Consider the following 24655-nt stretch of genomic DNA (forward strand, 5'->3'; position numbering starts at 1 on the left):
TCCGAGTGTCAATACAGGCCTAACACGCCCCAGAAACCATGTCTGAATGGCAACACAGACCGAGCACGCCCCAGACACAATGTCCGAGTGTCAAGTCAGTCCGAACACAACCCAGATACCATTTTTAAATGGCCGAACACGCCCCAAACACGATGTCCTATTGGCAGCACAGGCCGAACACACCCCAGACATGATGTCCAAACACGCCTCAGACACTATGTCCGAGTATCAACGCAGGCCGAACACGCCCAAGACACCATGTCCGAATGGCAACACAGACCGAACATGCCCAAGACACCATGTCCGAATGGCAACACAGACCGAACACGCCCCAGACACGATATCCGAGTGTCAACTCAGTCCGAACACAACCCAGACACCATGTTTGAATGGCAACACAGACCGAGCACGCCCCAGACACAATGTCCGAGTGTCAAGTCAGTCCGAACACAACCCAGATACCATTTTTAAATGGCCGAACACGCCCCAAACACGATGTCCGATTGGCAGCACAGGCCGAACACACCCCAGACATGATGTCCAAACACGCCTCAGACACTACGTCCGAGTATCAACGCAGGCCGAACACGCCCAAGACACCATGTCCGAATGGCAACACGGACCGAACACGCCCCAGACACCATGTTTGAATGGCAATAGCACAGGCCGAACACGCCCCAGACATGATGCCCGCATGATGTGTCTTACAGGGTTGTAATGACTCGAGTCACGATTTTCTGATGACTCGACTTGACTCGAGTCATTTTCTCTAAATACGGAAATGACTCGATTCGAGTCAATCTGTGTGTTGACTCGATTTGGACTCGAACCAAGTCATACGACTCGAGACTCAGACATAGAAAGACCGAAATTTCATTGTAGCCTAATTTCGAAGAATAGTAGAGTAATCACACTACTGTTTTTTTTTCTATTGGTCTTGATACTTGAAAATGTGACCAGAAGCTGCTAAAAGTAAGGAAAATTTGTATATTATAAGTCCAAACCATTCGATGAAAAGTGGGTTTAACAAGAGTTTAACTGGAAACTTGAGCAGTGGACACAATGACTGGGACTCGAGTCGTAATACCATGACTCGGACTCGACCCTCTGCTCGATGACTTGGACTCGGACTTGACTCGGTCGTGAATTGAAAATGACTCGAGTCAAAACTATGACAATGAGATTGACTTGTGACTCGGAGCCTTGTGACTTGGTTGCAACCCTGGTGTCTTAGCCATGATTTCACAAATATGCCATTTCTACCAATGCGAGTACCTTTGTGTGCTCCATGTTCTGTAGAATGTGAAACGAGCAATCGATGTTTACAGGCTTCCACAGTGGAAAATACAACCACAACTATAATTCTCATTGATAAATTACCTCTTCGTGGCAAGTAGTAGATCATTTCACTGCTGGTATAAAAATCATCTGTCATTCGCCGACCCGAATTATTAGAATATATACTCAATTCAGATTCAAGCACTCAAATCATTGTGCCAAGTTCTATGCCAGGGGCGGGCAACTTCCTCAGTCGGCGGGCCGGATATAGGAAAATTTAGTACTTGGCGGGCCGGATTGCTGAATCGATACATTATTCGCCCATATATCCACATATACAAGGAATAAATCGTCTTTAATGAATGTATTTTAACGACAACGATAATGGCGAAGAGAATGTGGATTTGAGAATAACATTGTCATACATGCACCCATTGCACCGCCATGTCTGCATCTCACTGATCATGATCAATCAACACACGGTGCAATCCCTAAGTAAGATTTCAAGGCGTTCGATAGGCCCGGTTACATTAATTATCCAAGATTCATTAAGGTTGAGTAGGCGACGGGATAGCGTCGTTGTTCAACTGCGTGTGGCCAATTAATCTCGATATTGAATTCATGCGGCCCGCGTCCTCTGCGAAATTTGAAAAGTGGCCTGCGATCCGTTTTGAGTTGGCGACCCCTGGCATAAGCGGTGCCTTACCTAGAAGTGCGCCGTGAAGAAATATCAGCCTGGTGCAAATGGCCATTGTAGTCGACAAAAATCATGATAACCTCAGACGGCATTATTGTTGAGTGCATCGTAAATGCCGATAATGCAAGTCTTCTCGCTTCGACGAACTTACGCATAAGCTGCACCCTCGCAACGCTGCGCATACACGTGTATAATGACATACAGTCTCTAAAATTTGAAGTAGTAAGCAAGTAGTGCGGAATCTCGGCAGACTGGGGTCGCGGCCCACATTATCATGTAAGACGGAAAACTATCCGCGGGCCGGACAAAATCCCTTCGCGGGCCGTATCCGGCCCGCGGGCCGTATGTTGCCCACCCCTGTTCTATGCGAACTCGCCGCAGACACGATGTCCGAGTGTCAACACAGGCCGACACGCCCCAGACATAATGACTGAATGGCAGCACAGGCCGAACACAACCCAGACATGATGTCGGAACACGCCCCAGACACGATGTGCGATTGGCAACACAGTCCTAACACCCCCAGACTAGTGTTGCCAACTCCGGATGGAAGAAAATCGCTAAAACTGGTGTCAAAAATCGCTAGATGTCGCTAAATATTGAGAAAAAAGCGCTAAAAAATAGCGCTAAATCTGCATTAATTGCTAAAGATGTTAATTGAACCATAATATCGATACATTCTTCTCAGCTATATTTTACTCGTCTGGGGCCAAAGTCACTTATCATATTTCTAGCTCATAATACGTAATAGTCATCTCTAAGCGGGACAAAACGTTCGATGCATTTCGATAAAGCAGATCACTTTGCGCAATGATCGCTAGACGTGACCACTAACCAGGTTTGCAGGCAACCAGGCATACCCGCTCACTATATAAGCGTGGGTGCGTGCCTTGCTCGATAGTCCGTGAATACGTGATGCGATCTACTGTGGAAATGCGCTTGACTTCTCTAAACTGTGTTGGAGTACTTCAACACGACATGCGACTTGACCCGACTTGAACCGGGTTCGCCAGCCACTATAAGTAGAGACCTTAAGAAAATAATCCGAGGACCAACCCGGGGTATGAAATTTTATTAATCTGGTCGTGGACGGAGCTGGTGTCGCACTGATTCCGACAATGCGAATTAAGTTCTTGTCAAGACAGTGGAACGACCTCGAAACGCCCCCAAAGTATAAAAATCGGCATTGATCAGAACAATAGCTGGACGAAATTGGTCATTATTATGTTCATTGAGTTGCAGCGGTGCCATTGTTGGAGCAATGCCGGTTTTCAGACTTTGGGGCTGTTTCGGGGTGCATGGTGTCGTTGTCCTGACGAGATTTTGTTTTGTGTGTTTTGTTTTCGGAATCACTGCGACATTGGCTTTCGATCGTGGCCAATCATATTGAATTTCAGCGCTCAGGTCGCCAGATGTAGCACTGCCAATTATGCTACTTTTAGATTACTCAGCAAGAAGAGACACTGTCTGCCCATGCGTAACCGCTAGGAGTTGCATATCTACTATGTATCCATAGTGTCCTATATGGTGTCGACACAAGCAAATCGCACGGTTCAATGAAATTGTATCACGTCACAGTTTCCATTTGGCTACAGGCAATTTGACGGTGATTTTTGACCGGCTTGACGAGCATTAAATTTGATGAATCGGGTATCAATCGAAAGCTGACTCTGCACTGATTACGAAAATATAAATTTTATTCCGGTCGCGGCCCTGGAACCCCCACAATCTGCCCCCAATTATCCATTGTCGAGTAGATTGGCAGTGTGACGCAACAATGCTGTCTGGCGAAACGAGAGACTAGCTCAAGAGCAAGGATGCGGCCGAGCGGCGAGAGTGGGATCAGCTGACGTCGCGGCAATGGCGATGTGCAAACGCGCCCCAGAGGAACGCTGCGCTGTCGATACTTTTTGTATGCGTTTCGGTACAAGCTAGCACACACCAGCCTATCCTTGACTTGTAAGGGTAGAACTGGGTCCACAGAATGTATAAGGGCCCTACCAATTTTCGCGCAATATCCTTCAGCTGATAAAGATATGTAGGCTACGTCTAAGTAGTCTACATTGGATATGTCAGATTATTATGATCTCCATTGCCTTAGCCCGCTTGTTGCGTAGGGCTCCAGAGACACGTCGCGCTGTTGATGGCGGGTGTCGATACTTACTATAGTCGCTTTTATGGTTAAGTGTGAGCAAGGAGCATTGAGCATGAGCATACATTTCAAGCGTTTATTTGATCCGTATGGGTAGGACTTGGTCCGCGAATGCAACAGGTAAAATGTTGATTGTTGAATAAAGTTTAACAGCAGGAGTGTCGAATTAAACTGGTATCGCTGTCTGGATTCAATCCGTTACTAGAAAGCTTGCGGGCCATACCTGCCAAATGATTCCAAAATGTTACCACCAAATTCATCCCTTTGTTTTTCACTGGGATATATCTGATATCACTATAAACGTTGACGTTGGAATTTGGTTTAGCATTTTTCAATCACCAAATAGTTTTTTTGAATGCCGGGGACCTTTTGCGTCAAAAGTAATACAGTGGTATCACAGATATTTGAATTATATTCATTCTGTAGCCTGTATATATATTCCTAATGTAACTTACGTAAAACGGATTTGCAGTATTTTTTTTTCGCATCTGTGAATAACTGAATGTCCATTGTCCATTCGGCCCAACATAGTTTGCACTTTTTCGCCTTCTCGGAATTTGGCAAGGTCACCGACGTGGTGCTTATGGGGACTAGAGTGAAAACTCAACACTGTAGTTGTATTACTACAATATGATATATTTACATTATCTAAATTTGCTGTCTTGAGTGAATCTTATTACTTGAAGGTATATTTTTCTTACTAGAAATATCTCTAACAGCTGAAGGATTGCGCGAAAATTGGTAGGGACCAAATACATTCTGTGGACCCAGTTCTACCATTACAAGTCAAGGAAAGGCTGGTTTGTGCTCGCTTTTAGCGAAGCGCATAGAAAAAGTATCAACAGCGCCACGCATCTCTGGAGCCCTACGCAACAAGCGGGCTAAGGCAATCGATATCATAATAATCTGACATATCCAATGTAGACTACTTAGACGTAGCCTACATATCTCTATCAGCTGAAGGATATTGCGCGAAAATTGGTAGGGCCCTTATACATTCCGTGGACCCAGTTCTACCCTTACAAGTCAAGGAAAGGCTGGTGTGTGCTCGCTTGTACCGAAACGCATAGAAAAAGTATCAACAGCGCAGCGTTTCTCTGTGGCGCGGTTGCACATTGCTATTGCCGCGACGTCAGCTGATCCCACTCTCGCCGCTCGGCCGCATCCTTGCTCTTGAGCTAGTCTCTCGTTTCGCCAGACATCATTGTTGCGTCACACTGCCAATCTACTCGACAATGAATAATTTGGGGCAGATTGTGGGGGTTCCAGGGCCATGAGTGGAATAAAATTTATATTTTCGCAAGCAGTACAGCGTCAGCTTTCGATTGATACCCGATTCATCAAATTTAATGCAAGGCAAGTCGGTCAAAAATCACCGTCAAATTGCCTGTAGCCAAATGGAAACTGTGACGTGATACAATTTCATTGAACCGTGCGATTTGCTTGTGTCGACACCATATAGGACACTATGATGTATCCGTAGGTAGGTTAGTAATCTATAATTATATATCATCGGAGTCCGCACTCTGGTGACCGGTATAGCCGATGCAGTCGTCGACCAGAACTGATATTTATTGGATATTTTCGGTAAAAAAGCGCCAAATAATCGCTAAATTCTTTTACAAAAATCGCTAGATTTATCGCTAGGCGCTAGATCCATATTTTTTGGCGCTAAACCGGATGAAAAATCGCTAGATCTAGCGCGAAAATCGCTAAATTGGCAACACTGCCCCAGACACGATGTTAATAAGGTTAGTCATGTTTGAAATAAGGTCAGTCTCGTGTTTGAAATAAGGATAGTCATGTTAGAAATAAGGATAGTCATGTTTGATATAAGGATAGTCATGTTTGAAATAATGTTAATCTCATGTTTGAAATGAGGATAGTCATGTTAGAAATGAGGATACTCATGTTTGAAATAAGGATAGTCGCTATATATTCACTATGAGGTCAGTTGTAGTACCAGGCGCGATTTCCCAGTGGTAACCCAGTCCGAACACATCCCAGATCCAGTCCGAACACATCCCAGACATGATGTCCGATTGGCATCACAGGCCGAATACACCCCAGACATGATGTCCTAACACGCCTGTGTTGTCATTCAGACATCGTGTCTGGGGCGTTTTCGGACATCATGTCTGGGGTGTGTTCGGCCTGGTCTGCCAATCGGACATCGTGTCTGGGGCGTGTTTGGACATCATGTCTGGGGTGTGTTCGGCCTGTGCTGCCAATCGGACATCGTGTCTGGGGCGTGTTCGGGTTGTGTTGCCATTGTGGAGCCCTGGCTCCTTCTCTCTCCTATATCTGTTATGGTATAATACTACATCACGTGACTTATCGCATAGTTATAACCCAGTGCATATCCAAGTTTACTCAGAGACTCATGTACGCTAACCTACTGCTTGTACCCGAATTGATATACCGTCCGTGCAATATATCTGGAAAAGGCAATTGTTTGTGTGTATTGAACTACAGTCAAGAACTACACAGGACGTTCGTGTCAGCTACTGCCAGTTAAGTATATACTATAAGCTGCTATCCGTAGACCACGGACTTCCCGTATACAATCGCAGACTGACAGACCGCTCTTCATCCCCGCATGGCGCCCCGACGTTCGTGACTTAGTTCAAACGAAAAGACTCTTTGCCGCTCCATCATCGGACTATTAGCATTCGCTTGCAACGATACGAATATTCACGAAAACACCAGGACTGCAAGACACATCCGGTATTTACCCCTTTTATACGATTTCTGGATTTGTTTGTCGGCTGGCAGTTCGTATATACATTTGACCGTAATTTTCCGTGTTACAAAATTTCGCTTTTTAATATTTCAATTATATTCGTAAATTTATTGCGGTTTTTGTGATTATGGCAACCAACAGCGAATCAGATGCGGGTGTAGCTTATAAAATAGCGCATAACTTCGATCTTAGATACCGCGGTGATGAACCTTCTATTGGCTTCGGCATATCCAATGATAATCTTCAAACCGATATAGGCTTACATCATGAAAATCAAATTGTTGATCAGTCCGCTCATCTGGCAGACGCCGGCCATAATGATGTCGTTTCCCGCCGAGTGAACGATGGAATTCCCCGGAATGCACAGCATATACCCGTGATCCCATCCGTAACCTACTAATTTGATTATTTGACTCGTTTTTAGTTATTTTAAAGACGCAACTTTTGATCGAAAATCGTCCACTTTATGCTTCATTAATTTGAATAGGTTTTTCGAAAATTTCAATATTACATCACAGTTTGCACGCTCTACATTACACTATTCTACTGCATTTTACTTGATATTTGTTTTTGACTATGGAACTAACCGAGTATTCCTAATTGATTCGGGAATTGACACGTGCTTCATAAAAGCTTTGACTAATTCGTTTGTTAATTACACCGTTGTGTTCTGCTGCCAAAATTGTACAATACTTCTCGGTAACGGTAAATCGGAATTGACGATGCAATTTATTAGTTCTTCGCTTGTATATAACTTCATTTTTGAGATCGCATCGCTACCCTATTGAATAATTGCCTCCGACTCCCTTTGTTGTTTTAAACGTTCGCGAGCGTACGATTAGAGATGAATACAATCAGATAACGATCTCAGCTCTTTCAGACGCCCATAATTCGATTTGCTATCTAACGTAACTTCAGATTGTATTAATTACCGTACGGCGGCGTCCTATATCAAGCTACCAATAAGCGCTTTTTGACTCCGAACTGAGCATACCGCATTTGTATGTCTTCATTCATTTTTGCATAAAACTAGCTTATTTTTCATCTCATTTTTGCTTCGTTAACCCCGCGATGATCGTCTTGATTACGTCGCGTGGCCTTGGTTTCTTTCATTTCGTTGTTCTCACTCATTAGTCATTATTTGTTTGTTTGTTTTGAGGTTTTCATGATGTTTGTCGGCTACTATAGTCATTTACACCTGGCCGATATTCTTCGTTTTTATCCCGTGGCTGCCAGCTTCGAGCGCGGCCCACTTCTGAGCTTTTTGTAATACACCGCTTACGCAGATGACGTAGCGAGGAATATCCTAGTTATTCATTACTTATATTACTTACTTACTTTCTTACTTACGTATTTACTTACTTACTTACCTATTACTTACTATTACTTACCTAGATTCGTGAAACGTTTGTATAGTCACGAATCTGTTAATATTAAATACCACGTTGCCCATTTTAGAGCTACTTGGGGAACTCGTTAATTAGGTATACGGTTGGAGTACGGGGTCTGTATAGGTCTTCGCTTTCTGCCCGCGGGTCGTGTGTAATGCTGTGAGCAGGGAAATTACGTGTCCAAGTAATTGTTCTTGTGTTGGTTTTGACATCTCGCCAAACCGTTTTTAGATATGGGGATTGTTGGTGCGCAATTCGGCAATTCTAATGCGCATGGAATTTATGATTTGCAACCCTCCAGTTTAAAACTCATTCTATTTACTTTCACGCTATTGCATAACGAAGCAGAAGTAGAGTTCCGCTTACCCTGTCTCACCCGTACGCCTTTTTATCGAAATGATCCACGACCGGACACTGATATAGTGTATATAATATTTAATACAGTTTTTGGATAAAGTATTATCCAGTGTTGGAGAAAATTTAATCCAACACTTACTGTGTACGATGTATCTACCGGTCGATACATCATTTTTATGTAAGGCATAGCCTTGTGTAAGTCTTCGAAGCAAATTATTGAAGTAGCGGGCGCACGTTTTTCACTTGCGATATGTTAAGTGGCGTGCAGTGATGTTTGATTGCAATTGTTATCCCTTTCTTTCGATCCGTTAGTAGACCAAATTCTTGATTAAATCACGTCAACATTGCTAATCCCGTTGATTTTATATCGACACTAGACTTGACTTGCTACCACAATACCCATGTTTCAATGTACTTAGCTGACCAGTTTGATTTCTACCTTTCTTTTTCATTATTTTTACGAGTGGTTGCCTACGTCACATAGATGACGTCACCCCCACCACTTGAGTTGATTGCCGCGGATAGAATTACTTATTTCCTACCCAAAGGAAGGAGCCAATCATCATCTGTTTCGCTGCCTGCCACACGTTTCTTAATTGTTGCCTTATTATTGTTTCCATGCTTTTGTTATTATTATGTGCTTATTGTTACTCGTGTTTACTGCGCGAGCATGTATTGGTTTCATTGATACTGCTGCCGACTTTCTTTCTAGAAATCGTATTCACGCCCCGTAACCGCACCAAATTGCCGATCACCGAATGCTCACGAGAGACATTACCTGCCCGCGATGCCCAAAAAGCTGCGCTGAATCGCTTATCTCGAGAGGGACCTGCCTGAATGAATCGCATTCACGATTACAACGTCCAGTTCTAAGGATGCTGTTTCAACCGGAATCTTACCGCACCATTTACGCTTCGCGCTCGTGTCTCGCGCATCGAAATCTACAAACCTGGTTGGTCTTTAATGCCATATCGCGATTATATATGGTCATTACATTGGCAGGGTTATCAATACATGAAATGAGCATAGACTTCTGTAAATATTTCGGCAATTTGGCGGTTTTTTTCCCACACGGCTAATTGTTAAATAACTTCGTTCTTTCGCTTAACATGACGGACTGACTTTCCCGTTCGCGCCATTAGCGGCACATGTGATCGTCACATCCCCTAATGGATGCCGGATGGCTGGACATTGATTTATCCCTCAGAGGACCAATTTTAATGTGTTTTATTATTCCTTTTTATGCTTGCATGTATTTTGCTTGGCGACCATAACCACCGCTCTTTTGTCGGCAACCCCGCGTCATTAATTGGATTTGGTTTCGGTTTTTTTTTTAGTTATGACTAGACTCTGACACGGCTTTGTTCACGCCGCGTTCTCAAGCCCCCGGATTTTACTGTTAACGAGTTCTCACAACTCTGGCATAAAATTCGCATAATATGACTTCACCATGTATCATTCCACACTCAGATCTCCGAAAATTATTCCCCAGTAATCGTCGATTAACGACTTGAGTAATTCGGCTTTTCTAACTTCAAATCGTCCCAGACTCGCCGATACGGGATTTCCGATGACTCCTTAAAACCGTCTTTCCAATCTGCCACGCCGTACCCATTAACATTACGCACGCATGGCGCGGTGGTTATGACGCTACTCGCCCTTTACTTTATTGCTCTTTGTTTCTTATAATAATACAAAAAACCTTTTGCCTTTTCCACCCATGCCGCTATCTAATGGTTTCTTGGACACGGGATTCGACCTCTCATGGTGAACACGTGCTGCCTTCAATCCGCTCATTGTACAGTTACTGTTTTGTAGTTATTGCCCTTAACATTCGTGCCTCTGTCCTATTCAGTTACCTGTATGATTTGAATATCGTTATCACTCCGTCTTTGATGGGACAGTGTGGAGCCCTGGCTCCTTCTCTCTCCTATATCTGTTATGGTATAATACTACATCACGTGACTTATCGCATAGTTATAACCCAGTGCATATCCAAGTTTACTCAGAGACTCATGTACGCTAACCTACTGCTTGTACCCGAATTGATATACCGTCCGTGCAATATATCTGGAAAAGGCAATTGTTTGTGTGTATTGAACTACAGTCAAGAACTACACAGGACGTTCGTGTCAGCTACTGCCAGTTAAGTATATACTATAAGCTGCTATCCGTAGACCACGGACTTCCCGTATACAATCGCAGACTGACAGACCGCTCTTCATCCCCGCACCATTAATACATGGTGTCTTGGGCGTGTTAGGCCTGTATTGACACTCGTACATCGTGTCTGGCGCGTGTTTGAACATCATGTCTGGGGTGTGTTCGGCCTGTGCTGCCAATCGGACATCGTGTCTGGGGCGTGTTCGGACATCATGTCTGGGGTGTGTTACGACTGTGTTGACGCTAGGACATCGTGTCTGGGGCGTGTTCGGACATCATGTCTGGGATGTGTTCGGACTGGGTTACCACTGGGAAGTCGTGCCTGGTACTGCAACTGACTTTATAGTGAATACAGCGACTATCCTTATTTCAAACATGACTATCCTTATTTCTGACATGACTATCCTCATTTCAAACATGAGACTGACCTCATTTCAAACAAATCTGACCGTATTTCAAACAAATCGAACCAACCCGCCTCGCATAGTGTACCAGTATAGAGTATGACTATAGAAATTAAACTAGTTAATTAGTAAATTAAACAGTTTAATTTCTATAGTATGACTCTATAGTACCAGTGTTGTGTTGAGTGAGGCAGCCAGTGTGTTTGTTGTTTTTGAACTTATATCATGGTTTACCGGTACCGGTAGTAGTTATGTATATTGTGTTATTTTCGGACTCGGATTAGGCACAACTCGGAGTGGAGATAGCAGATAGCAAAAGAGACCAAGCTTCTTGCTTCATTCGTGTTTGTGACTCCATAGTGTAGTGTAGTGTAATTTGGTATGTTGCATTGTCATAATGTCCTACAACTGCGTACCAAGTTTCGAGTTGGGGAATCAATGTTTAGCATGGTAATTCCGCTTCTGAAGTTGACTATGTCTATGTATAGGTGCGTGCTATGCTACCGCAAACAGATTTAACGGAAAAGTCGATGTTGGACGGCGTTGGTTTTGGAGGCGTTTCATCTTAAAATGGTTGACGAAATTTGGTATGCTACACCTTAATGATGTTAGCTAACACTCTTATGAGCTTCGTGATTGGGTCTCAATTAACGGAGTAGTAATTCGTTATCAAAATCGAGTATATAATAATGACGCGGCGAACTGGCATCTAGCCTGCGCGGGAGTAGTGTGCCCGCGTTTATTTACTGATTCGAGGCTCGGATTCCCCGTCATTTTCCGAGGCTGGATTTCCGAGGCTGTGATCCCCTTTGGTCCATCTCTAGCAGTAGCCGGTGATTACAGTTTGTATGCCCAATTTTCGGTACACAAAATTTGGGGGGCAATGATAGGTGTTGACCTTGAAAAGGGGGCGATGGGTCGAAAAAGGTTGGGAACCACTGGTCTAGTGTTTATGACGAATTTTGCTAATCAAGAAAAAAACATAGCATGTGGTCTTAAAATTGAGATCGGACATTAGACATATCTAGCTCGTTGAGACAATTTTTAATGCTTTGGTTTTTTGGTCACATTGATCAGTTTTCTGAGCCTCTGATTTTAAGCAAAATTTATTGTATCAATATTTATGATTATACAGTTCTTTCGGTCTATATACAATTGCTCTGAATATTAATGCTTGATTGTAAAGCACTAACGTACAAATGAATTCGCTGCCGCAGTTTCTGCAAGGCTTGAGGAGCAGAAATGAGGAGACACGCCTCGATGCTGCAATACAGCTGCAGCGTTACATAAATACAGGTCAGTATTTTGTAAGCCAACCGTTCAAATATTGAAATTATATAATGATAATGAAATACCACTTTGAAGGCTACAGTACTCATGGTGATGAAAATATTTCAGAAATTTTAGTCAGGTCTGCCTTCGCCTGAACAAGACTTAGCCTATTATGGTAATTCGAACAAGCAGAATTTCAGTTTTCATTACGGTACTATAGTTGACAGAGCTTTTCCAAGTTAGATTACAATTTTTAACTATACAGTTTTTCCTTATTAGATTATAGTATTCAAATTGCTGAATTCGCAAAATCCAGAATTTGAACTAAATTACGGAGTAGTTATGATCAATAGAATAAAAATGAAGTCAAGTTCATAAGAAATCACACTAAACTCGGCTTGTTTGTCACTGTCCATTTCTCCTGTTGCATATTCAGGAAAACCAGAGATTAGATTAGAATTAAAATTAGAGTGAAACACATCACAAATTAGATGACAATTAGATTTATTTTTCTTAGAGTTCACGGTCGCAAGAATGGGATACCAGAGAAACTATGTGACACTGCTTAGCAACCATAGGCCTATTTTAAAATCATTACGTTGAGTACAACACTTTGCTCTCTAACATGGACGACGGACATTGTTACCTCTAAAGAAATAATGTTTATGAAAAATTGAAAACATAACAAACAGTATCATGATCATCACTTCACTTTTGAACTGTGAGAAACACACTGTCAACGTGTTTCACCGACTACAGAATGGATATTGTGGCTAGTGAGACATCAAACTATCTGAATAACTATCACCTCACAATGATTGATCCTGTGTGGAAGCCACTTAAGCCGTTTTCCAAGCGTCTCGGTCTTGGCAGTGTTTGGGCCATTGCAAGTCAAGGCAATATGCCAGAATGCCCATTCATGTCAGATGATTCTCTCTCGATGCAATTCTGTTGCCATCGCTGTTCACTGTCGCAGTTTAAGCTAGTGAGGAAAAGTGATGTTGGGCGCTGGGGGTGGGGAATAGCTAACTTAGAACAACAACAACAATATTTCGGAACCCTTGCTCTAACAAGACAACTAGAATTAACTACCGTAAACCGGGGTAACTTTGGACAGTAAGCAGTAAAAGATTTAATTGGTTATTGATGGAAACGTGTTGCTGCTGGAAGTCTAATTCTTTTTCAGGGGGAGAAGGTACCACAAGTAATTTCAAGAAAAGGTGGATTAATATCCCTACTGGATAAACTTGACCCGTCGTTGATGAATTAACGACAGGGGTCAATTTCTGCAAAATTGATGGTCACCAAACTTCTTACCACCAAACATTGAAGACATGTGAGCCATAGATTCAAAAGTTGGCAGCAGAGAGCTGTTAGCTCTCCAAAGCCACACAACAAAGCTCAGTGGGATCTGCCTTGGATCGATATCTGATATGGTCATGTCCAAAGTTGCCCCATGAATTTTAATGAAAAGGGGGCAACTTTGGACAGTTTACAATAAGTGTTCAAACTCTGTTGTTTTAGCTTCATTTAGGTGCATTCTCAACTATTTTCAGATCTTAGCAATGGTGCGCAAGTACAAGGCTAGTGTAGGTGCTAGACCTTATCAGAATTATTCCAAAAGTCAATTGGAGAAGGCAATTGATGCATGCAAGGCAGGTTCATCAATAAGAAGGGCCTGTGAGAAGTATGGAGTAAGGAGAGGAACATTGAACAATAGACTCAGAAGTCTTCATGGACTGTCGCAAGGTCGACCTAGAGCCCTTTCAGATGTAGAAGAGAGAGCTATTATCAATCACTTGTTGGTCATGAACAGTTGGGGGTTTCCTTTTGACATGTATGAGGTGCGGAGGTTAGTAAAACTCTATCTCGACAAAACCGGTAGAAAACTTGCACTGTTCAAAAACAACCTTCCTGGCGAAGAGTGGCTGAAGGGATTTTTAAGGAGAAATGAAAGAGTAATTGGACTGAGAGTTTGCCAAAATATAAAGAGGAACAGGGCTGCCATAAGCAGAGAGATTATAACCAAATATTTTGAAAATTTAACAACAACCTTGAAAGACGTGCCACCTGAAAATATAATAAATTACGATGAAACAAATTTATCTGATGATCCAGGAAAGAAGAAGTGTGTATTTAGAAGAGGAGTAAAGTATCCTGAAAGAGTGATAAATCACTCAAAATCTGCGACAAGTTTGATGTTTGCTGGGACCGCCAGTGGGGTAATCTTGCCACCATATGTTGTATACAAGTCTGAACATTTATGGACAACATGGATGCAAGGTGGGCCAAAAGGGACTCGTTACAACAGATCAAGAAGTGGGTGGTTTGATGGCTGTTGTTTTGAAGATTGGTTTATGAGTTTAGTATTGCCGTATTGCAGAAAATTACCTGGGAAAAAAGTTCTCATTGGTGACAACTTGTCTAGCCACATTTCTGCCGATGTGATAAAAAAAATGTGAAGATAATAACATTGCATTTGTTTGTCTACCCCCCAATAGTACACACCTTTGCCAGCCACTTGATGTGTCATACTTCAGATCTCTGAAGCAAAACTGGCGAAAAATCATATTGGAGTGGAAATCAGGATCCGGACGTAAATTCACCATACTGCCTAAAGATTGCTTCCCTGTACTTTTAAAAAAATTGGTCAATGCAATGAAAGCCTCTTCAAAAGCCACATTGCAAAGTGGCTTCAAAAAGACAGGAATTTTCCCATTTCATCCTCAGGAAGTAATAAAAAGGATTCCAGATGCCACAGGAGATCAGGGTGACCTTCATGAGACAGCACAACTGGTTTCTAGCACTGTAATTGACATTCTATCAGCTGCAAGGTTCAATCAGGACACTACCAAGAAGAAGCGGAAATCAAGAATCAGTGTTACTCCTGGAAAGGGTGTTACTCCAGAAATTTTAGATTCCGATGATCAGCCAGGACCGAGCGGATTGAGAATGACAACGAGATTATCGCCCCAGGAAGCGGACAGTGCCTTGGTGATTGAACTTAATGATCATAGCGAACAAGAAGATATGATCATGACTGGTGATGATGACGAGAGATCTGCTAGAGAAGACAAAGAACAGATTAGAAGAGGAGCGTGGGTTTTGACCTCTTTTTCTGCAAGGAAAAAGACCAAGTATTTCATTGGAGAAGTAATTGCGGTTTTGGATGGCGAGCCGGAAGATGGTGATCTGATTGTTTCCTTTCTGGAAAGGCGGGGTAAAACTTACGAATTTTGCTGGCCAGCTATTAAAGATGTAGCAAACATCGACTTACAACAAGTTGTAAAAACGCTGGGTGTACCCACAGATGTAATTCGGGGTAATTTGCTGCGTCAACAGGGTGCATTAACCTTCTCCGATCACCTTGAAGACTTTTGGGATAATTTATGAGGGATCCACCTGCAGGAAAGGCCTAGAATATTTCGTTCCATTTTCAGACACTTTTCTTTGCAACTTTCTTTAATAAATGATGGGTTTTGAAACCTGAACTCTTCCAAAAAAGCCTTAATTGGTGGGATAATGATTGAAGTTTATTATAAAGATTAAAACAGGAATTGGCACAACTGCAACGCAACATGAAAAGTCGACCTCTCTCTCCACCATCGCATGTGATGTGCCGAATAATTGTACACTTCCGTCTGCCTAAACTCAAATCAACACGTAAGCAATCAGTCAATCTCACGTGTGATACTCAGAAGCCGAGACAACACTAAGCAGGAGCTACACGAAGGCACAGCAATTTAGACACGACGAAATAAAGTAAGATTCTAACCCTGTCCAAAGTTACCCCACATGCAGGGGTAACTTTGGACAGAGGAAAAACAAGAAAAAAAGGTACTTATTTGTGAAAATAAAGTTTTGAGTGAAGCTAATTCGAATCTTCAATTCATGACCCAAAAAGTACAAAAAAAATATTCCCCCTGGAGACTGGTATAAAAAAGTTATCAAGCAAAGTTCGCAAAAATTGTCCAAAGTTACCCCGGTTTACGGTAGTTAACTAGAATAAATTAGTTTGCTCCTGGGCTTATCATCAAACTATTGAAGTGTGCCGCATTGGATGATGGATATAGCCTTAGGGTGGAGTGAATAAAAAGAAAAATTTTAATTTCAAAAAATGCATTTGATATTTGGTCCCAAATATAAAATGAATAACTGCTATCATGATTTCAGGCTCGTGTGCCCTCTAGTGACCGAGTAATTTCACCAAACGAGCTGAAAATAGCTAATTTTGCCATATCCGGATTAACCATCACTTTTTTTCAGAAATGAGAGAGCTTTCCAGCGATCACTCTGCAAAATTCATCGACCAGTTGAACTCTCATATATTTGAAATGGTGTCAAGTTCCGACAACAATGAAAAGAAAGGCGGCATTCTCGCGATTGGTGTGTTGCATTAATATAATGGAAACGATGATGCTATCAAAGGCAATGTTGTTTTCCATTTTGATTTCTGCTCTGATCGTGTAGGAATAGCTGCAGAATCCTGGGTTCCTAGAGCAATATATTCTACTTTGTTACTTAAAATGATGTAAATGATTGATTCATATTTTTCTATTTAGTGAGTCAAATAAGCATGGATGAAGGAACTCACTTCCCGCTGGGGCGTGTCGTGAATTACCTGAGAACCTTGATCCCAACTAATGATGTAGGTATGTATGTACGGTATCATTTTATTTCGAATATTTTTATATTTAATGTGTATTATCTTACATATTTTATCGATATATTATATTACCGTTAATTTATTATTTGTCCAAAAACAATCTCAAACAACTCCTCAAAGATGTTGATAGAATATTCCAACTAGCAACTAGCAACCTGATAGGTATTGACTGTATTCCTGTATGTTTGATGAGAGAAGCTCTGACCGGGATGTTAATTCAACCTTTCTTTTCTGCATTGATAGTTACCATGGAGATGGCCGCTCAGGCGTTAGGGCGTCTTGCTGCAGCTGGTGGCAATCAGAGGACGGAACATCTGGAATTTCACGTCCGCAGAGGGATAGAATGGCTCGGCGTTCCGAGGAATGAAATGAAAAGACAGAATGCGGTGGGTTTGCTCTTTCATCCTTGTATGTCAGGGGTCGGGTACCTTTTTCGTAAAAAGAGCCATATTGACCCTATGTTTCAAATTGTAATTCAAAAAGAGAAATACAATTATTTCAATTAACTGTTACGGGAGCCGAGCCATGCCCCCCGAAATTAGGTAAAACGTACAACAGTCCAGACCTATACTATTTTGTTGCCTCATTTGAGAGGTACCCGGTATTTTAAACAAGTTATGAATAATAGACGTGCAGACATTGGACACAGTTAATTCAAAAAGTGTGGTAGCCTACTCATTCATGACATTGACGATTGGTGATTAGGTCATTTAGGTGATTTTAATATTTGTTCCATAGCCCTGAAATACGAAACTTACTTTCCCTGCACTTAAAGATTTCAAACATATAAACCGAAATTGTGAAAATTTGTTCAAAGTAACTACGCTTTACGGTACTCGATTTCTCTAAACCTTACTAGTCAAGATGCATTCACTGATAAGCTTCACTTTGAACACAAAACTTTTATTTTATCTTCAGGTCCTAATACTGCGCGAACTCGCCGTGAATGCGCCTACTATCTTCTATCTCCACATTCAGTATTTTTTTGACGAAATTTTCAACGCGGCTAGAGACCCGAAGGTAAAGACTGTCTGTGATAGCGAGATGTGCCGTACAACACGAACAGACCATTGCTTTGCAGCTGTCTATCAGGGAGGCGGCCGTCATGGCGTTGAGTGCTGCACTGCAGCTAACAGTACACAGGGAGACCAAAGACTCCGAGCAAAAGCCGCATTGGTATCGGGTATGTTGCAAAATTTGGACCAGTGTTCAGAGAATGGTTGTAACCAAGTCACGAGGTTCCGCTCAAGTCTTTTTCAATTCACCACCGAGTCAAGTCCGAGTCATAGCCTAGTGTTGAGACTCAAGCCCGAGTCCAAGTTATAATATGTCATAATATACTCCTTTTTCTCACCCTACGCACCTTTATTTTAACAGGTAAAATAAGGTTTAGGTATAGATTACTAACCTACCAATAAAAACACAACTCCCATTTGCTGAACAATCTAAAAGTGGTGCAATTGGTAGTGCTATAGGTGGTGACCCGGGCGCTGGAATTTTGTATAATTGGTCTTAATCGAAAGAAAGTGTTGCAGTGATTCCGAAAATGCAAATTGTAATCTTGTCCGGAAGTTTATGAATTCATGTTGCAATTGTTATCACGTTATTCTCTTTCAGCAAACATTCGACGAAGCCATGAACGGTTTCAGGGAAACGAAAGACAAGTTGTTGGGCTCCAGTAAAGATGATCGTATCCACGCTTCCCTCCTGATACTTAACGAACTCGTGAGGATTGGAACAAAGCAAAGTAGGCTTATCCTTTGGCTGTGGTGCGATTAAGGCTAGGCACAATTATTCAACTACTCATATCTGAATAGAGTAACAATTCTAAAGACTTGAATAGTGAGACATGATTTTTTTAATGCTTGGCTCAATATTATCGATGCACCAATATGCTCCTTACTCTAATTACAACACGTGAAAATAATTAGTATTTTTTTAAAAACTTTGTTCTCTTGCATGTATGCCGCAAGTGTTTTATAAGATTTTTATCAACACAAAACAATATGTTTAGATTTATTTTATTCGCCAAAAGCTTTTTGACTGACATTTTGCCTTCATATTTCTAAATTTCCCTAAGTTTCTAATAAATGACCAAATTAATGTAGGCCTATTCTTTTGTGTTGTACTCGAACGGCTTGTTCAATTTCTGTATTGTGGTGAAAAAGTTTGTGTGATGAGCAACCTTATATAACCATATTTTCAGCATTTGTGACGATGCTTCCTTCAGCTGTGCACTAATGATTTCCAGTTTCTGGCGTTTTGTAATGTTACTTACAAGCAATGTCTTCGTTCAGGCCAGATAGTATTGGAGGAGGCGATGGTGAAGGTCACGAGGATGCGCTATTGTCCACGGAAGTCCGGAAAGGTAAGCTGGATGTTTAAAATTTCGTTGTTCGATGTTGAACCGTTTTAATATATATTTAGTTTTTCTCCAAACTGTCGTCTTCCATGCATTCGTCCAAGCGAAACTACCAACGTCAGTCTACATTACTCTTGCCATCTTCAAAGCCAACTCCAGGTATTTCTAAATCATATAATGCCATATTTCAATTCCTGAATATACTATATTGAAATTAAAATAGTGAATTCATATTGAAAGGAACTAAAATATTTGCGGCTGACACTCGTCAGGGGTAATTGTCAGCAACTAGTAGAGAATTGGAGAGAACATTGTATATCAACAATTATATAACCAAATATGACATCATAAGCATGGATTTTTGAATAATGGGGGCAAAGAGAGAGCTTAAGCTTAATGCACTATTTTTATATGGTTACATTGGTAACCTACATCTACATGAACTCCTTCTGCAGGCACAGACTTGGTTGGCGTATTTTGATAACTTGAAATGAACCCGAATATTTTTGACTGACGCTCGCAGGGTTGTAATGACTCGAGTCGCGATTTTTTGGTCATTTTTTCAAATACGTAAAATGACTCGACTCGAGTCAATTTTTATATTGATTCGACTTGTACCCGAGTCATTATGCTTGACTCAAGACTAAGCCGGCCAAGACAGACATTTCATTGTAACTTCGAAGAAGAGTAAAGTCACCACATGATTGGTATTTCCTCTATCAGTCCTGATACTTGAAAAATAAGGCCAGAAACTGTAATACTTGGGAAAATTGCTATATTATGAATTCGAGCCATTCTATATCACTCAAGCAGAGTTGGAAAAAAGTGAGTTGAACTGAATTGAACGGAAAACTGAACAGTGAACATTCGGACTCGAGTCAAAACACTATAGCTCAGAATCGCCCCTCAACTGATTGACTTGGGCTTGGACTCAACTCGATGGTGTACTGAAAGTGACTCGACCTGACTCAAGTCAAAACTATAAAAGTGAGATCGACCTGTGACGCGGAATCTTGTGACGTGATTACAACCCCAGTCGCTTGTCAGTTGTCATGGGTCATCGTCAGCAACTGCTTTAGAATTGAAAAGAACTATATGTAAATCAAAAATTGTATGTGTGCCTTGGAGTCGACATTTAGCTAGTTTGCGCCAACAGACGGAGTTTATGTCTAATATAATAATAGTAGTCTACATTGAGCTGAAGCCATCTGTTTGCTTGGAATATTTGAATTTTCGTGTTGGTGATGTCATATTAGATCTTACGATCTTGAATATACAATGTTTTTTAAATTCTGTGCTAGTTGCTGACGATCACCCCTGATGGGTGTGAGCCGATAATATTCGGGTTTACTTCAAAATCAGTATAGTATACAATCGTATTCTGAAGATCTGTACCTCCGAGAGATTCTTTAAACATTATTGCAAGATCACTTATATTTCACATCGTTCATTTAAAATGGCGTATTTTGCTGTTAGGTCACTAGGGTTATCTCGACTTGATAAATTTGTAGGGATACAACATGTAAGGTCTTAAGGATCGTTGTCTCTAGTTTTCACGGTCTCAACTCATATTACCGGTATGTTAACTTGTAATGGCACCCCAAATAGTATTTGGGTGTTCCCATTGATAGAACCTGGTCTGAACTCAATATTGAGGCATGAATTCTCCACATCTGTGTGTTTTGAGTGCTCCTTCGGTGCATGTATTTTAACATAATATCTGAAAACAGCATGTTAAATTGCTAGATAGCTTATTCCTGAAAATTTTTTAGCAGCACGGCATTGTATTGTTGTTATTAGTCACATGAACTCAGGCCTTGAATATCTTTCCTGGTTGCCAGCATTTCCAAATACTACTATATTTATACAATTGAGTATTGCTTTCACAACTACATTCATTGCAGTAAAGAATTTAATAACTCAAAGACTTTTCGTGTGCCCATTATCAAGAGTTGATAGCACAAGAACAAGCATACAGAAAGAGATTCAAATGAAAACCAAATTGTCATATTGAAATGAACCCGAGTATTTTCGGCTGACACTCGTCAGGTGTAATCCTCAGCAACTAGTAGAGAATTGGAAAGAACATTGTATATCAACAATCGTATCACAAAATATGACTTCACCGGCATTTATATAACAGCCCAAATTAAGCTTATACTCTCTCTTTGTCTGGATTATTCGAAATTTCATGCCGGTAAAGTCATATTTCGTGATAAGATTGTTGATGTACAATGTTCTCTTCAATTCTCAACTAGTTTCTGGCGATCACCCCTGACAAGTGTCAGCCGAAAATATTTGGGTTCATTTGAATATGAAGATATTCTAAAAGCCTATTTACTTCAATACTTTTTAAGATAATGTCTACTTTCAAGCATAACAATGTATTGTAGGATCCCACAGCGTCGCCAAACTGGCCGATACTTACACCGAGTATTGGACTGGACCGACGTCAAGCTCCTCCATACCCAGGTCAGCCAAACAATCGAACAGCAATGCCGCAATCATGGAGAGTGCCTATTGTAGGCACCTGATTTTGAACCGATTTGACACGGTATGATATGATGATACTTTATGTAGAGATTGTAGGTTGTTTGTTTTAATGAAACAAACATTGTGAAATTACTTGTACTGATTTCCATATGAAATTTTGTAAGTCCAGCAGTGGTGTCAGAGGTTTTTCAGTTATTAGAAACAAGCATTTTGCTTATTTTATACTAGAACCAGCAGTCAAGAGTTGGAAAAATAGAATATTTTCAGTTTTTCCAAATTAGATGAGACGTAGCATTACTGAATTCGCAAAAAACAAAAACATGAAATTGAATAACATCTCAAATTCGAATGAAATGCAATAAGTCCTATAAGAATTGAATTATAGGTACACATTTTTATCTAAATTAGGTTTGGTGTAGAATTTCTGAACGGCAATCTACGTGAAATTGAATTAAATCTCAAATTAGGAAGAAATATAATAAGTTCCATTCATATCCAATCAGAGTTAAAAAGCGAATTGGAAATGTCTATTTCTCCAAACTAGATTATAATTATAATTACTGGCTTTGTAAAACTGAGGCCTATACTGGATTAGGAGGAGTTGACAAAAAAATCAATTTCATTTTATATCAAATCAGAGTTCGTCCTTATAAGAAGAAAACCAGAATTTTGATTATGATTAAAATAACTGCATTTCCAAAGTTAGATTAGATTTGTATTACTCGCTTAAATTAGTAGCCTACAATCAGACAGATTTAGAACTAGAATTATCTAGATGTCCAGGGTGATCGAAGATGGCTACTTGCAACATGTAAAAATTAGATTAGAATTAACATAAAAATAAAGAAAAAGTTAACAAATAAGATTAAAATTAGAATCTTTCACAAATTAAATGAGTGGCATTTTGCTCTATTTATTCTGATAGGACTACTAAAACTATCTAGCCGTCCAAGTTTTCTGACAGGTAGCTGTTATTCAGCCGTCGTCACTTTTCAGATTTGCGAAGAAGTATTGAATTGCCGAGCCACAAAGAGTCCGCATGTACAACTCACGTTCCTGTCACTGATCCCACGTCTTGCCGCTGCTAACCCAGACCGATTTGCAGCCCAGTTTTTGGACGACACAATCACGCATGTTATGAATATACTCAAAAAGGTGAGCATTTTTTTTCGCGTAAACTTTTCAAAATGCCATTGTCGTGGGGGAAAGATCATGCTGAACTAGACACTCTGGGACCCATGAGATTGGCTGCTGGTGCAATCTATTTCCATTTTTGTCTATTCAGATTGTTTACATGAGACTCAGTGACAATGAACGATATTTTTCCAGCATACCGCCTGGGTCACGACTCGAAATATTCGGGACTGTTATTATTTGCAAACTGTATATTTTGCTTCGATTTGAAGTCAATTTCTTGTTCAGGACCGAGAGCGTTCGTACGGTTACTACACTCTCGGCCTTCTGCTGCTTTCTCTGAAAAAGTCCATGTCAAAATACATTCCGCTCATTTTGGACGTGATCAAGGCCGGTCTTCCAAGTCAAGAGCTTCCGAGCAGGTAATCGATTTCAAATATATAGATTCTCTACAGTCTTTTACAAACTACTGGATTTTCAATATATATAACTAGAACTAGAAGTGACGACCTTAAAAATCCCAACGTCTGCATCCGTGTCAGGATTCACACCAGGGTTGTAATGACTCGCCCCGAGTCGGACTCGAGTCGCGATTTTCTGATGACTCGAGTCATTTTCTGAAGATACGGAAATGACTCGACACGACTCGAGTCAATCCGTGTACTGACTCGACTTGGACTCGAGTCATTGTGCATGCCTCGAACATAGTCATATGTCTCGAGACTCAGACGGCCAAGACCGACATTTCATAGTAATTTCGAAGAGAAGTAAAGTGACCACACTCTTGGGATTTTGTCTATTGGCACAGGTACTTGAAATGCAACTGCTAAAATTAAGGAAAATTAGCATATTATAAATGCGAAGTATTCGATATCGCCAAACATAGTTATAAAAATTGGGTTTAACAAGACTTTTAACTGGAAACTGAACGGTTAACACCATGACTCTGACTCGGACTTGACTCGGTGGTGAAGTGAAAATGACTCGTCTTGACTCGAGTCAAACTGTAAAAGTGAGATTGACTTGTGACTCGGAGCTATGTGACTTGGTTACAACCCTGATTCACGGCCAAGGACGACACATGTTGTCTAGATGTTTGGAAACTCAATCTTTTTTTGGAAGCAGAACTAGAACTAGGACTACTCACGCTTTGAAATGCACCAACTAGAACTACTCACTTTTCAAATTCGGCAAATAGAACTGGAACTACTCACTTTTCAAATTCAGACACTAGAACTATAGAACTATAGTTTTCAAATTCTCCAACTAGAACTAGAATTACTCGCTTTTCAAAATGTGCAAGTAGAACTACGTGTGCTCACTTTTTTAAATTCAGAAACTAGAACTAAAGCTACTGAAGTTTTCAAAGTGCGCAACTAGAACTACTCGCTTCGAATTCCGCAACTAGAACGAGAACTGGAGCTAATCACTTTTCAAAATGTGCAATGAGAACTATAACTCCTTTGTTATCAAATTCTGCAGCTATAACTAGAGTTAGAACTACTCACATTTCAAATCGAACAACTAGAACTAGAACTGCAGA

At 41.0% G+C, this 24655-nt stretch overlaps 1 protein-coding gene across 1 annotated transcript in view; it reads left to right on the forward strand.

The window, feature by feature from the left end:
• The first annotated feature begins 11580 nt into the window (after positions 1-11580).
• LOC145459350 (serine/threonine-protein kinase mTOR-like) overlaps positions 11581-24655 on the forward strand; it is a 61762-nt gene continuing 48687 nt past the window's right edge. The window contains exons 1-12 of the mRNA XM_080337996.1: positions 11581-12481; positions 16724-16843; positions 17020-17109; positions 17367-17509; positions 18042-18143; positions 18205-18306; positions 18741-18870; positions 19421-19491; positions 19551-19644; positions 21879-22039; positions 22975-23133; positions 23401-23534. Of these exons, the coding sequence (XP_080194122.1) occupies positions 12385-12481; positions 16724-16843; positions 17020-17109; positions 17367-17509; positions 18042-18143; positions 18205-18306; positions 18741-18870; positions 19421-19491; positions 19551-19644; positions 21879-22039; positions 22975-23133; positions 23401-23534 (1403 nt within the window). The 5' untranslated portion in view covers positions 11581-12384. The remainder of the gene's footprint in view (positions 12482-16723; positions 16844-17019; positions 17110-17366; positions 17510-18041; positions 18144-18204; positions 18307-18740; positions 18871-19420; positions 19492-19550; positions 19645-21878; positions 22040-22974; positions 23134-23400; positions 23535-24655) is intronic.

Source organism: Botryllus schlosseri, chromosome 16 (assembly GCF_051294905.1).
Source record: "Botryllus schlosseri isolate E-star chromosome 16, Bs_hap1, whole genome shotgun sequence".
Taxonomy (NCBI): Eukaryota; Metazoa; Chordata; class Ascidiacea; order Stolidobranchia; family Styelidae; genus Botryllus; species Botryllus schlosseri.